This window comes from Malurus melanocephalus, unplaced genomic scaffold, assembly GCF_030028575.1.
Source record: "Malurus melanocephalus ecotype Western Australia unplaced genomic scaffold, MMel_1.1 scaffold_77, whole genome shotgun sequence".
NCBI lineage: Eukaryota > Metazoa > Chordata > Aves > Passeriformes > Maluridae > Malurus > Malurus melanocephalus.
Window position 1 is genome coordinate 606,723 of NW_026623309.1, and position 16,359 is coordinate 623,081.

Below are 16,359 nucleotides of genomic sequence, written 5' to 3' on the forward strand. Positions count from 1 at the left end.
CAGACTCCCCCCCACCCCTAGTGTGGCTTACTGTGAACCTGTTTTTTATTTTCACTTTTTGAAGATCATTTACACTTGTTGCACAGCACATCCTCCAAGAGTGCTGTGGACTCCTCTAATCTTGTCCCAGCTGGGAACAGGGAAGGTCCCTTCCCCTGGMGCGCSGAAAGGCAGAGCAGCCTCCTCAGGGCCTTCCACTGCATCACTACGAGTCCAAGTTCAGGGTTTGCAACGTGAGACAGAAGCCAAAATACATTCCCAAAAGGTTTTTGCCATTAAACACCATTATTAAACGGGCTCAGGAAAAAAGAAATTATCAGACAAAAGAATGCTGGAGTAATGATGTAACACAAATCTCTTCAAAGCGGTTACTTATGTACTGCAATGCACAAAACAAATTGAAAAATGTAATCTCATAATGCATTTGCTGAGAAAAACATATCATTTCTTCTAATAGTACCAGAAGTGCAAAACAAGACATTCTCCATTAAAATTTCATGTCACTGTAAATATTACCATTTTCCCACATTAAAGCTTAGTACCATTTCTGAGAAGTGAGGAAACTCGTCAATTCCCAAGCAAAGTATCATCTCACTTGGAACTTTACAGTGCACTGAATAAGTATCACAATATTTATTGGTATTTATTTTCACAGTTTTCTAACGTGCACAGAAATATAATTTTTGAAATATATTAGTGAAAACAAATACTAATACAAAAGGGAAAGGACCAAACATCTAGGAGTATAACTGCTTATCACCACTACTTTTTAAGAGTTGGAGAGTCAAAACCATCTCTCTTTTAAATATGTARTACTATATTTAGTGTGGTTATCTATTAATAAAGGTATTGCATGACAATGTTACAGCATGGCTATATTCTCTACTAATTTAGCCTTGTTTTCAATACAGGTAAAGAATTAAGCAAAAGGAGTAAAAATTGTCATTTAAGCGCAAAACAACAAAAACCTGGTCAATAGTGAGGTAACTTATTTTTACTTATATTATTTCTGGTTCTTAAATTATAGATATGACAAAATCAGCACAAAATCAGCAGTGGATTCTTACAGCTGTTAGAATGGCAGRTTTTTTTTTTTTWAAAGAACAGTTTCAACCAAGGCAGATACATTCTGCAGTATGTAACAAAAAAGCTCATGATGCCACGAGGAGAACCAAGTGCATTTTCACTGCATTGCAGGGTGATGCACACCTGTATTCCTGGCTTCCAAAGTGGCAGGACTTTGGAAGAGCACAGATTTTTAGAGCGCAAACTCTGTACACAGGTCGAGAGAAGCASGGGGRRAAAAAAARKTWAAAGCCGGAGKGAAGGGAATAAATGAAGAGCTTATTTACAGAGAGTGCAGAAAGCCTCCCCAGCAKAGCAGGGAGAAGCAGGGCAGGATTGCAGCTCCCTCGGGTCGGTGAAGATTCCAGGGAGCACAAGCAGCCGCCTCCCCCGGGACAGACACGGCAATGGGGTGAAGATGGGAGCCGCTCCACAGTGACAGCCCAGCAGCACAGGAATTTACACTATGTACAGTATGTGCACACCACACAGACACTGTGCATGGCCACAGGGATGGAGGGGACACAACGGGCCTGGGGCTGCTCCCATTTAACCACAGCTTCACAGGCGATTCCAGCCAGAGCGCAGCGAGCCTCGCCTTTAWCGCACCGCGCTCCTGTCTGCACTGACTCCACCACAAACAAACAGCTGTGATTAAACCGAGCTCCCTCAGAGCCACAGCAAATGCTGACACGTAACTGACACACTGAAATACGACACAACAGGTGAGTTGGGCAGGGAAATGGCTCATATCGTAAGTCACACTTGGAAAGGCCTTTATGTTCTTTCAGAAGTTCCTTCGGCACTGCTATGTTTGGAAGGCTCAGCTCTCAATAGAAAGGAAGTTCATATTAAAAATTTAAAAACAAAAAAATCATTGGTAAGAAAATAATTTAAGTCTATCATTGGAAAACTGGTTTTATGTTGCAAATCAGACTGCCCTACACAGGAAAGGTCTCTGCTTTAAAAGGATTTCTGAGCTAAGACAGAACCAGAGCTGGGAAAGTTTAGCAAGGGAATGTAYGACACTCATCTCAAAAGAAACACACAATGTGATGATTAACACTTGACACAATTTAGCCAAGCAACAGGATAGTAATTTTTTTTATATTAACTAGGAGAGGGCTTTGTCATAAAAGTTTTGATTTCACTAGGTTTTATATATTAAACATCTTAAATGCAATGTAAAGCAACAAATAAAATCATCTCTTGAATTCTTCCTAAATCCAGGCAGATTCTCAGTCCCTTCGATTCATGACACAATTTCTGTTTTATGCTGACAAATCCAGYAAGGGAGGGAACAGTACCAAAATCTTCCCCATCACTATGGTGCATTTGCTACACCGCAGAAATATCAAAATAGCAAGTTATTCCACAAGGAATGATTCTGACACTTTTCTCCCATGCTGGGCAGTCACGTGGTATAAAGCAAATTATGATYCCAACTATGCAGGGGGTGCTGCAAACCCCACAAAAACCCCAATTTGCATGAGCACAGGAACCTTTAACACCTCCAAGGCTGAACCTGGCACTCACTTGCAAATTCATCTGGAAGATATTTGAGGCTGGGGATAAACAGACCATTGCTTTTCTAAGCCCACCTGAGACACCTGGGCCAGGAGCCTGTACTTTCTAAAAAGTCAACAGAGAGAGGTAACATCTTCCTGGACACATCCCTACATAACTCCAAAGCCTTCACTTCTCTGAACTTCCACCCAGAGGGARCTTACTTTCTCTTGCTTTCTCTCTCTCTCCCCACTGGTAGCAGAAAGAGCTCAGCCTTCCAGCACAGAAACCCAAAGCTACACACACAGCTCTAGCTTTTGCTTTCTTTAAAACTGTATAAAAAAGATTTGCTTTCATTAGGAAAAATAAACCACACCTGATTTCCGCTGTGAGCCTTATTTCACCTCTTAAGTGTTCCTGAAAGACCATAAAGAGACATGTATTTATGAGATGCTGCCAAAACACGGTGAGCTGGCGGTGATTTCATTTCTGTTTGTCCACAGCACTTTCTCCTAACCAAGCTTCTTAGATAGCAGAGTAATGAATTCTGAGCAAAAGCTGCAAAAACATTAAATTAAATTTTCCAGAAATGCAAAATCTCTTAATTTTCCTTAATTTTATCTTATATATTRAAGTATCTTATTTCCATGCTTTTAAATTAGTGGGTGGCTACACTGTTCTAAGAAACACAAGCAGAACACAAAATCTATTGAGAGGAAAAAAGGAAAATTTACTGTGGTGARAAGGGAAAGACAAAAACATGAAGAAATTCTACAATATCTTTAAAAGAGGAAAAAAAGCAAGAGGCAGGTATGTCTACGTAGCTGTTTTTACCTCCATGTACCTACTGCATTCCTCAGCAATTCAATATCCTGCCTCCATAAAAGGTGTCRTCCAGGAGCAGTGTAACACTACAGGACATGCTACCAAGAATGGCCCATATCATTTACAGCCTGATTCAGTTCCAGCTGGAGTCACAGGAAATCTTGGTGATAGGAATGACCAACAAACTGCTAGAGCTGTAATCAGGAAAATGTAACAAGTCACCAGCACCATCCAGAAAGGTACAGAAAGGATGGCCACTTATGCAGGAAGATTCTTTTCTCCTCTTCAAGTATAGCAGCAGCTAGAGTGAGAGAGAGGGAAATACAGAAAGTCTTGATCTCAGTTTAATTGAAAGTCAGTGCAAATATATCAACAAAGCTCAGGCAAAATTCAGAACTCCACGCGCTCTACGGCTGAGCCTCACAAGCTGTGGCTTGTGGCTCTGTTGAAGATTTTTCTTCAACTTCTCTGCTGCTTCTTCTTTACACGAGCACATCTGCAACCGCACCGGCCGCTGCCTGCAGCCCTGCCTCAGCTCTCCTTCCCCCTTTACTGACTCGCATTTATGCCAAGATCAAAACAACAAATGCATGCAGAMTCTTACTCCCTCTACTTTCAGTATCTGGTGGGGTTTTTTCCTCCTTTAAGGCAGCATCTTATATTTCCATGTGAACAACTGCTGTGCAACATGATCAAGTCTTCCCTCTGTCTCTTTATTTTGGTTTAGGGCAGGGGGTTGTATTGCATATTGCAGCTACTAATAATAAATCTCTACAATCACCAGAAATCTGCTCAAATCAGAAAAAGGAAACACTGCAATATATTTTGTTATAGCTAATTTGTTTGTACATTTCACAGAAAGATAAATCTACCTGGGTTGAGGATGTTTACAATTGAATCTCAAGAGAGAAAATGTAAATGGGAATTTTTCTTTCCCACAACATCACATACAGTACTTGTATTAATACTGAATTACGTGTGTCTGGTTAGATAGAGATGATGATACAGAAGACTTGGAGTGATCAACAAATACTTTGTGAGCTTTATGATGATGTGACAGACAAGAGCCACCACTGAGTTTTATGATTTACTTGGTAAAATGCTCAACAACTTCCATGGCAGGTTTTGGCATGACATCAGCAAATATCCTATYTGCTGAAAAACACCAGAGAGTTCAAAACACTTCAGATTTTAGTTAATACACTATGATTGGGGTTGGCTATTAAAGTTTGCCTGAAATATTTCTATTATACTCATTACAACATTATCCTTTCAGTGCATTTGCCGTCCTGAAGACTTTAGAGCAAAGCATACTGTGTCTTTGGGAAAAGGTTTGGGGTCATGATGAGCAGTGCTCATTCCACAGACATCCTAACCCTGCTTAGCTCACACAGCTACTCCTAAGAAATCTGAGATTCTCTAAGGGCAGGAAGGAACTTCTGTTTATAAAAAACTCCCTCCAGTGAGAAACCAGAAAGCATCCCATGTGAATCGGAGCAAAAAATTATGACCAAATGTTGGATAAAGAATACCCAAAACATATTTTTACCTGAACAATATAGAGATACCCATAGATATGCTTTCTGATCACACTTATAATAAAGTATATAAGATTTCTGGAAGCTGGAAAGAGACTCGGAAGCCCAAATCTCATTACGTTTCATTCCTTAGAAAATATCATCCTTCACCATCATGGTGAAAATACAAATACATTTGCAAATACCAAGAACKCATTCTGGACTTCAATAGTCCAAGTTAGTTTAAATTGGTTTAATTTTTTTTAAAAAAGCTGTAAACAAAATTCAAGAAGCTTTATTTTGACTATCCCTACGCACCACTTATATTATCTCCCATTTGCAACTCTGCAGTATGCTGTTCTAAATTAAACACCTTGCATACTGCACCTCTGGCATGCAGATGCTCCARTTACAGCTGACAGGCACAATTCTGCTCAAAAGGGTTTCAGTTTAGAGAAAAGTTAGGGTAATATTCACATTTTCCAATTCACAGTGGTAATGGTTTCCCTGCTCACCGTTATTCAGTGAAATGGAGGGAATAATGCCTGAATTATCTACACAAAAATCCTAAAGCAATTCTCAGAGTAGCAGGAAAATGGGAGAGCACCACCTCTGGAACACTTTCARTAGCTAAATGTATTAGCAATTATATTTACTTCTTTAGTTGAAATTAAATTTACAGCTGTACACTCCATTCCTGAAAGGCTTCCTCTCATCSCTTTCATGCTCCCTTCTGGTTAAAATCTAGTGGGTTTTTTTTCTTCCAGTGAGGGTAAGGAGGGGTGTGAAGCAGACATTTTATTTGTGAAATAATCTGATTGACATTTATAGAAGGAAAAGTCATATAACAATCCATCCCTGTTATGTGAATACCTTTGTATAACAGTAAGTGATAATAAAGATACTGTTTCTTAGTTACGTGTGCATATATTCAGTTTATAGAACAGACTTGATTGGAGAGGTTAGAAAAATGGTCTGATGTTCAATAAATATGCACAATATTGTGGAAGGAAGAAGTCCTTCCAAAGGTGTTAATCCTTCTCTGTGAATGCAAATAAAAGGTACCGCGCTCCTCGCTGATCACACTGAACTTATGGCTGTCGGTGTTTGATACTGTATTAACAGCTTTAATACTATTAATTTACAATTAATTAGTTGTCACTAATACACTATGAACAAAGAACTACAGTGGGTTGGGATTTGGTTTGGGAAGCAAAACAATAAAAGAAATACTATACAGCCCTGAGTAATCACCAGTAAGGGGCAAATGCAAACTTACGTACACATTAGGCCTCAAGGTTACTAATAAAGTCCACAGCTCCATAGTAAGTGCCATATAGTGATATCTAAAAATATATACTCTGGATTAGGCAGCTGTGAAATTTCTGACAAGATTACTGCAAACTTTTCAATGAGCTTACTTTGTAATGGTAAGTGCRTGTGCAATATAAGAAAAGCATTTGTACATGAACATTAACCAATATCCACGGGGCTTCCTTTTGGTACACAGCAGTTCACATGTTTGGGGTTACTGCCTTCCCATCTACTGTCTGTCAGTCTAGAAGGAACATATTAATTTTGTGCTAACACATTGGGTTGTATTTATTAAGGTCCTGGGGCTTGGGGTTCTTTTAAAATTATTATTTGGTTTTGAAAATGATTATGAAGCTAAAATATATTTTTGGAAGTCTTAGCTTTCTGTTCTCTTTTAGAGTCTTACTTTTGAATCTGTGCAAATGCATCCCTACTTCTTGTTGTCTGTGTCATACTACATGCATACCATATTGCTTATCCAGTACTAGAAAATCATTAAACATTTCTAAGGACAAAAGTACATTGAATGATACTTAGCAACATAAATTAGAATAACCGAAATAGTAAAATAATTAGGTACAAAACAGCATAGTTGCCAACATATATTGGGGCTATTTCAGTACAACTTGCCATTTATATATAAAGCATACATAAATGGCTATTTTTATCCTTTTCAACAAGACATATTTTAAAAGGATAGTTAAGAGCATACCAGTTTACCTATTCATGTACAAAAGTACATTGGGAAAGGGAGAGGTTTACGTATCATTTACCAGAGCAGGATACTGTTAAAGGATAAATTCTCCCTCTAAGATGGTGGCAACTATTCTTTCCCTATAGATAAAGTGTTCATGGAAAATTTAAACATCTGATTCAATGCTAGGCCTTTTCTTATACACACGTGTATTGCTACAGGAATTTAAAACCCTTGGAGTTGTGTACAAGCTATTCCTATTTGCAACGTAAGGCAAAACATGCTCTGAAATGTACATGTCATTATGGATCCGACCATCCCTGGAAGAATATGATGCTGTAGATTGTATGGATGACCTTAAATAATTATCATTTCTTCCTCTCGTTGGCAATGAATGTTTATAAAGATCAGCTGGACTTCGCCTAAGAGATAAATGCTGGTCATCACGATAGGTGTGCAGGAAGGGGTTATCATCCGAGTGAACAGCATACAGGGACTTGCTCCGCTTACTGTCCTCCAGAGCATGAGTTAAAAGTGAGGCCTTGTTGCTCAACAGTTTGCTTGAGGGAACACTAAACATGCTTGCATATGGACTACTTTGAAGAAATTTCTCTCTTTCTTTCAAGCTTATACTACGAGAAGGTCTTCCAATATCAATTTCCCTGGACTTATCAGCGATATTATCAAAAGAGTGTTGCCTGCTAATCCTCAGTTTATTCTTTTTATGATATTGCAGAGCACTACTTTGTGACCAAGTACGCTCGTATATCTCTTCAGGGAGTGATAAGTTCGTTGTATCCTGCAGCATCTGATCTTCCTCAATATCATAGAGGTTCCCCATCCGCAAGCATGCATCGCATTTATAGGGAGATCTGGTCGAGTAGTGTCCCGCRTACGTGGGCATGTTGGAAAGACAGCTCCTGCAGTGGGTGGAATTCTGCCTGTACCTATCGTTCATGTCACCTAGGGAAGCATTTTTATCTTTGAGAGTGTAGTGCTTTGCATAAAGTTTATACTGGTCATTATTTGGAAGACTGTCTTCGTTTTGAGATGGAGGCCTGTTCGCGTGTTCGGCTTTCCTGAAGCTGTCGTTCTGATCTTGGTAAACATCAGGAAATTCTACAGTTTCTGGAAGGACAATGTTTTCGATGTACTGAGGTGTGTCCAAGCGGAATCCTGGCTCCTTGTCAGCATCAATCGTGTAGATTTTATCCCGTGGAGAGCCCTGTTTGGTTTTCAGATATGTCAGTTCCACTTCACTACAGTCTTTTGGGTATTTTGATGCTACTGTCCTTTTTTTGAAATTGTCCTTGGTTTTGTGGTGCTTGTTGTTGTTTTCACTTTCCATGTGGCAAGTAGCTCTGCTTGATGTCTCTGATACATCTGAATGGACAATCTCTTCAGGAAGGTACCTCTGGCTTTTCAATGAAAGCTGCCTGTTTTCCTCTGACCCGTTYTCTCTCTGGGAGCCTTGGCCCTGACGTACAGATTCCTGACGCAAAGATTCAACAGATTTCCTCCAAAGCTGCCTGGGTCTGGAGTTCACTTTTGCTTCTGTTGTTACTGCAACCTCTACTGTATTTGGATTGGATTCGTTCAGTGTGAGAGGATGCTGCCCTTGGAAAACATAATTGTTCAGATTGTCCTTGTGCCGATTGCCAGGTAGTGTCTGCAGTTCACTAATGTTGTCACCAAAGAAGTTGTCCTTTGTCTGAAAGGATCTGTTATCAGCRAATATCAAGTTTCCCTTATCCATGACCATGTCCATAATCAAAGAACCCCTCTGAATAAAATCAGCTGTTCTTTTGGGGGAGTCAATTCTTGAAGGATTGATATTGGTCATGTTTTTCGCTGTTCGCAGCAGTTTTAACATGTTGGTTTGTGAATTGGTCAAAGAAAAGTCAGGAGACTTCTTYTTCTCTTCAATGTGTACTCCATGAATGCAACTGTAAATACCCTGTAATATGAGTAGCATAAAACAAGTTAAATCACTATGTACAATTTTTTTAAACTTCTATTTTACTTTTAATTAGCAATAAAGAAAAATGAAACATTTCCTATCTAGTTACTAGAAAGATTAAAAGTACATCTCTGTCCTTTTATCACTTGCACTGAAATGGAGGAATATTTTCTGCCATATCTGTTAGAACTACAATAGAGAAAAATTGCCAGTATTTCAYAAACCAGTGGTCTGTCTTGGCCTACCCAGTTTTTTCCAGAATATAAGATTAGAAGGTACCGAAGGGTTCACTAATTTTGTCACAAAATGAAACTAACCTTCAGTAATGGATACTCTTKAATTTTAAACCAGTGATTAAGTCTCCCCTCTAAACAAACCTGTAGTGGGACCATTTTATTGGAGGTTAAGGTACTCTTCACTTGCACTGCAATAMAAAGGCTTCTAGTCAACATATTTAGCTTTTCTGATCCCTATCCCAGTACACATGAAAAAAAAAAAACAAAAACCCAGCTCTTTCTAAAGCTGAATCGGAATTAATTTTGAGCAAAAGGCTGAAGCCCATTTTCTCACTCCAACCTCTTCGGTCACTCCTGTGAGCCCAATTGACATTTCCAACCCTTTGAACTAGCATTTCTTAGATATTTACCTTTGACATAAGTACTTTTATTCCCCTGCATTTYTTAGGAAAATTTCATATAAAAATATAAAGTTCAAACAAAAATGTGGAGGTTAAGGTGCATATGGTTTCTAGACAAACCCCAACGGGGCAGTGCAGACTATTTTTAATATAGTTCAAAAATGGTCCAACCTACTCAACAGGGTAATTGCAGCACATTTTAAAGCAATTAGACATTTCACTATCATTTTCAGTTCTCCTCAGCTACATAAAAAAAATCCAGAAAAATCAATTACCTAATGAAAGCTCTTTTTAAAAAAATATATAAAGAATAAACCTGACCAATTTGTCAAAAATATAAGAATAAGCACACATWTCCTTTTTTTTCTTACAAGTATCAGTTTCTTGGATATGTAAATCCCCTTTGGGTCTGGTAAAGCTATCATTAAAACTTGCCTTAGTGTTTAACCAGACATAAATGATACCTATTTGACCTTTTCTCATACAGTTTATTCAAGCTTGCTATCAAGAAAAGCTTATCAAATATTCCACTGTATTTTTATAACTTAAAATTCTCTTGCTTAAGAAATGCACAAAGCTGAGAGCTAATATGGAAAAYAATCCATTTCCTGCATTTGAACTCCATCATTTCTTCATCAAAATTTCCCCGTAATGTATCTGTTTTCAGCATTTGATTGCTGGTTATCCTGGCATATGATAATTCCTAACCTAAATAACCCGATGGATAAAGACTTCCCACAGAGTGAAAAGACATCCTAAACCCAGTGACTACTCCAGAGTGTCACACTGATGGCTCTAACATGTATTTCAAATGTCCAGACAGTAATAAAAGGAAGGATCATGTTTTAGGGAGGCAATGTTTATTCTGTTTGTTGCCTAAAGGAGGAAAAGAAAAGCAGTACTGACCCTGCTGATGGAGAACAGCAATCCCGGCCTGTCYGAGCAGACTCCAGTGAAGCAGAATCTGAGTTTCCAGTAAAATAAGTGCTCCCAGACAAAGGTTATTAAGCTGAGTGCCATGGCTGCTGCAAGCATATAAAACACTCCTGCCATGTTGTCGATGTCCAGCTGGCTGCTCATGACTTCATTCTTCTCGTTGTGACAAATACCAGTCAGCCACAGGGTTTCTAACTCCTCCATTTCCCCTAGGGAGAGCAAGGAGTCAAACCAGTTAAAATGCAAAAATCACTGCTCACAGTATTCGAAAGTCTTTGCAAGTTTAAAAATACAGCACCATTTAATGCTTCGTTCGTGGAGCACTGTAGATTTAACTACCCAGGAGTTGCAAATATAGCAGATTTCAACTCACAGCACCCTAGTTTCAGATGTCCTCAGATTTCATAAATTACGTGGGAAGCTGGATGCTCTAGAAAGCAGGATCTGTGGTTTAGACAGAACTTTCTTCTGCTTGCTGTAACTATTAGCACTTGTTACTGAGAGTGGAATGAATTTAGCAAAGAGCTGGGACAGGCTGTGGTGCTCAGACAGAGCACTCATCAGAGAGGCATCCTGACACTCAACCAGACCCTTTCCTGCCCCCTCCACTCCACTGCCCTACATTTGTTCCTCCCTGATCCACTCTGACCCCTCCCTTTGGCCATTCCCTTTAACAACACAAGACAAATTTTCACGAGTTCTTGAGATTCTTTTAAAATAGGCCATGAGAAGTTTGCTCTTTCCCATACGATCTGTGATAACCTTATTTCTTCTTTTCAAATAAGTTGCAACGTTCTGGATGCACCTTTCCTGACACACCTGGTCTCTGCATTCATCTCTGCTATCTATTCCTTTTTGCTGCTGCCATTCCTGCCTCCTCCAACGGTCTCATCAYGTGCCTGAAATGGAGCATTCCTGGTTCTGGCTGTGCCACATCCTTACTGCCATTAAAACATTTAATTTACTTAAAGCTAAGGAAGCAAATCCRCTCCTTCTGTCTCTTGTGCATTCTTAACTTGGAATCCATATTTCACTGACAAGATTTGGCCTAGGATGAAGGACACTGTCACCTTAGCAGCGCTTGCTGTTGCCAGCATGGACAGAGGTGGGCAAGAAACAGCAATTGTTCCTGCCAAAYATTTTTTTATATGGCATGATTTAATAATTTTCAAGCATTTAGAGTTGTTCTCAGTGAAGCATTGCATGGGCAATGCTTTACTATCCAGGCCTTTTTATTCCCCTGGGATATAGTCAGCTGAGCAATTATATTATAACTTTTAATGTCATAAACGTCATTGTTTCTAGAGAATTCAGCAGGCAGTGCAGAGGGCCAAAAAGGACATTATAAACTTTCTTGGTGTGTTTTCCAATTTAAGATATGGCTTCAATCTGGGGGAAGAATTTCCGTGGTACAAATCCCTAATCCTTAGCCACTGATTMGGGACTACATTTTCAGTATTATAATTCATACATCACTGGAAAAAAAAGAAAAGAAAAAAAAATGACTAGAAGCTATATTGACATTTCAGCTACCTTCAAGCTAGACTAGAAGATCAATGMCCTGCTGTGCAAAAGCATTTTGCAGGATAGAGTGCCAAGGCACCAGGAAAGCTGCAGTCCTCAGATAATTCAGATGTGAGCTCCAACTGGAAATGGGACACAAGACTGTGATGGAGAAATTGCCTCTCACAGAATGTGAATGAAAAACTGAAGTAGAAAGGACAAGTTCTGATGCACTTTAGCAAAGGCATTTCACAAATTTGTAAGAGAGATTATTCGGTCTCCAGCTAATTCCGAGTTTAATTTTGTGCTTGAAGCATGAATTGAACCTCTACATCTGCAAAAGGCAATGTGTCTTCTTCCAAATTACAGTGCTCAATCTTCAGAATACCTAAGAGCATCCCAAAAGAAAGTCAATCCTAATGAATCTTTAAAAATCTTCTAATCCAGGACACTGGGACAATAAATTATTAATTGTAACAGTATAGATATTGCACACATAGATAATTTGGGTTCATTATTGCATTTCCATATCTTAGAACATTTGGATTTCTTTTGTTCTGCTAAACCTCAGTGGACTGTTTCCCTCGTCTCTCTTTCAAGTCCTCCCCAAGGTCTATGAATAAAACTCACAGAGGCTACAGAAGAGAAAAGAGCCCAAGCCCAAAGAGAGCAATATTTCTGGTCTGTGCTTTAGTAGCTGAAGTTCTGCCAATCAGATCTCATTACTTCCCACAGGAAAATTCACATCTCCCAAGATTGTCAGGCATCAATTTGATTTGACTGCTGTGCCCTTTCACTATTCATAATAAAATTCACGAAGGAATTTAAACCTCTTTTTTTTTACTGTTTCCTCTGTGCTCCTTTCCCTTTGGCATGTACATCTAAAGTAACTATTGATAATCCAGCAACCTTTCCAAAAACATCCCTACAGAAATGAACTAAGCCTGTTTTGAGCTGAGATAAATGACAGTGCCCTGGCAAGTAAAGAAGAACAAAGCATCCCAGAGCCTCCCAGATCCTGCTATTGCAGTATCCCTTCCATAGTAYCTGWCAATGACAGCAATCACTGTTAATTAATGCCCAAAAGGAGTCCACATTTTCATGGATAGCAAAGCACTGTGAACCATTGGATTGCCATATTTACGTAATGATGTTATCTGGGAACAGACAGATTAGGCTGATAATYCTGGTCTCTCCATATAAAGCAGTTGCCATTTCCTATATATATTTACATAAATAGATATATGATATATGTGCACAGTATATATTTATATATATGTGTGTGTGTGTACACACAGAAACACAGACAAAACAGTTAATAATTTAACTGTAGTAACACTTCAGCATAGCTGACCTTATAAAACTGGCAAAAATGCTCTATCTTCTTACTGCTTTTCCTGCCCATTACACTTTAAACCAGATATCCACAGAACCCATAACATTTTTATTACAAAATCCTCTAGGCATGAGAAACCTTTTTATCTGGGATGTCAATTCATTCCTTATTAAAATCAGTCAACTCCAAGCTTGGCCTGGAGTTGAATTCAAAATATTAAACTTTGAGGATAGTTATCATTTAGTTCAGAAAAAAAAATTAATTTCAATGAATAATTCCTTTTGGAGCAATGTTGTCTTTCAAATGCTTTTGGGTGGTCTGACTGGTGAGCTAAATGTGCAGGGTGATGACACTATAGCAATACATTAGTCGTGGCAATTGAAAGGCCAGTGATTTATGATTACCAGGCACTGGAGAGTTCAATCATATCCATGTGTGCACAATATTAATTAGCAAGTGAGAGCTCCAAATAATTCATAAAACAGACCTTGGAAATCTAAGCCAACAACCTCAATATAAATAAATGCCAGGCCTCACTGAACTGAGTGTTAATGGAGTTCAAGCCTGCATCTAATGGGGGGGGGTCTCAAGTTACTCATAAATATTAATCAGACTTATTTTAAGGCTTTTTGTTTTCACTTCAGGCACTTRCTAAAGGAATGTAGTGCCACAATCATTTCCTACCTTCATTCATGTGTGGACTAGATGAACATGTAAAGGAACAGGTGCAGATCTCAGCATCAAAGTACATCATGACACAAATGCAAGACAGAAAATTAAGAGTCCCAATGTATTTGACAAAAGAAAAATATAGTGTTTATCTTCTGTTTAACACATCCACAATATATTTAATCTGAAAAACTCACAAATAGCAACATGATTGCTACATTAAGAGATTTTTAAAAATTCTATAGCATTGTATCATAAAAGACCTGCCTCATTCATAGCGTAAGAATGAGTATATGCAAGTGCTTTAAAAATCCATAGTTCAAGCACTGTTGAGTCTCTGCAGTATTCATTCAAAACATACTCCAATAAATTGCAACATTCCAGCTCTCTCACTGGTAATTCAAGACTATTTACAATGGGTTTAGGTTACAGTGCAAACAGGGCTCTGATCCCTTTGTGTCCCTCCTGGGTTTGTTGCTGTGGCCATGGAGCTCTCTGCTCGGCTGCTATTTGCACAGAACCGTTGCCCATTTGGCCTGAATATCCCACAAGAGCCCTTCTTTCTACATTTTAGTATAAACCCCTCTAGCCTATTTCACATGTTATCATCCTGGGAAAGACTGATAAACTGTCCACTGTGTCCCCTGAACAATTTAGTCACAATAAAAATTCCATCATCCAGACACAGAAACGATACAGTCTGAAGGGCAGAATTAACGCTTTCCCTCACCAGGGCCCTCACAGGCCTTGCGGGCTGTGCCTAGCTGGCACACAAGCTGTCCTTCCACAGCCTCTGACACTGCCTTTTGGACATGTTTTAGTTCTCTGGGGTTTTTTTAGGGGGTTGCTGGTGTCCCCAGCTTCCTTTTGTTTCCACAGCACACAGGCAGCTGCAGCCACCAGAGCAGTGCAACCCCCAGCACTGGATCCACCTGCACCACTGCCGGCCCTTCAGCAGCTGCACGGGCAGCCACCCACCCCAACTCTAAAAAACACCACCTTGTGTCAATGAGAGCTGTCTGGACAAATTAATACTCCTATATATCGTGCTGTTTCACACATTGCAACCATCCCTGCTATGTGCAGCCTGTGTATCCTGCCTGGTCCAGCGGGGAAGGATGCCCTGTCTGAGCTGGGGAGCAGAGCTGCAGCCCAACCCCATCATTGTTCTGCTGCCCTGTCCAAGCAGAGCTGCAGCCCAGCACCATCATTGTTCTTCTGTCCTGTCCAAGCTGAGGAGCAGAGCTGCAGCCCAGCACTGTCACTGTTCTGCTGCCCTGTCCGAGCAAAGCTGCAGCCCAACCCTGTCATTCTGCTGGTTAAGGACAGCAGAGCTCTGGTGTCAGCACTTCTGGCACTTGCATAAGGCCCAGGCCAGGAGTGGGTCACCCAGCAGGAGATCACAGCGCCTTGTCACAGCAGAAGGTGCCAAGGGAACAGGCTGACAGCGTAAGGAGTGGTGGCTCTCGTGCAAACCGCTAACCTGAGGCTCAGCCTGAGCAGTCAGCACAGCAAAGTGCCATGTACAGAGCAGAGATGATGAACAGGAGGGTTAAATATACACAGTCACACTGGGCAGATGTAGGGCATCACCTTCAAACGGCCCTGGTGGCACTGACACAATCCTCTGCTTGTTCAGGCCAGACTAAAGGTACTTTTCAAATTTAGGGACTGGCTGTTCCATGTTTACTGTGGTGGGAACTCCCCCTAAATGACAGAGGAGAAGGGCAGCACCCCATCACTTGGGGACCCTGAAATAAAAAGATCTTCCCTCTGAATAGCAGGGTCAGCAGCCAAATGGGTTGATGTGTATTTGGTTCAATAAGCCCATCAATTCCAATTTGTCCCAGTTATATGATCCATACAGAATGTTTCAGAGAAGACATTATATAAAGGCACAGCAACTTATCAAATGCAGCCTGGATCCCCCAAAACAATCTCTCTCACTCTTATTTTCTGAGTTATTTCCCCCTGTAAAAATAGCAAGAGGAATACAGATGACTGACAGCAATAAACTTACTGTGAGCTAATGACTTCACTCTGCATGTCCCCATTAGTTAAGGATGAATTAACAGAACTGCTAAGCACGACTTTCAATATTACAATCCCTCTAACTCTTGTTCAGCTACACAAACGCCCTCCACTTATACACTCACACTCTTCAGTCACATTTGTTCCACCCACTGCTTAAGGAGGACACTAAATATATAAACAGAAAATCACTGTGATTGTGGGTGTATTCTGCCTGAGCAGCACACACTGAAAATATGTCCTTATAATCACATACGTATTTCCTTCTTGGGCTTTAACAGTCCCTGTGAGTCACACTGCTACACTTCCTTATAATCTAGACAGCGATTTGGAAGGCTTATGCTAAAATATAAAAAAAAAAAAAAA

The 16,359-nt window shown here is 39.9% G+C and overlaps 1 protein-coding gene across 1 annotated transcript in view; it reads right to left on the bottom strand.

The window, feature by feature from the left end:
- Nucleotides 1–1,322: 1,322 nt before the first annotated feature.
- The window catches only part of GRIN2A (glutamate ionotropic receptor NMDA type subunit 2A), a 154,222-nt gene continuing 139,185 nt past the window's right edge, over nucleotides 1,323–16,359 (bottom strand). The window contains exons 13-14 of the mRNA XM_057367268.1: nucleotides 10,425–10,663; nucleotides 1,323–8,878 (exon numbers count right to left, since the gene is read on the bottom strand). Coding sequence (XP_057223251.1) covers nucleotides 7,088–8,878; nucleotides 10,425–10,663 — 2,030 coding nt within the window. The 3' untranslated portion in view covers nucleotides 1,323–7,087. The remainder of the gene's footprint in view (nucleotides 8,879–10,424; nucleotides 10,664–16,359) is intronic.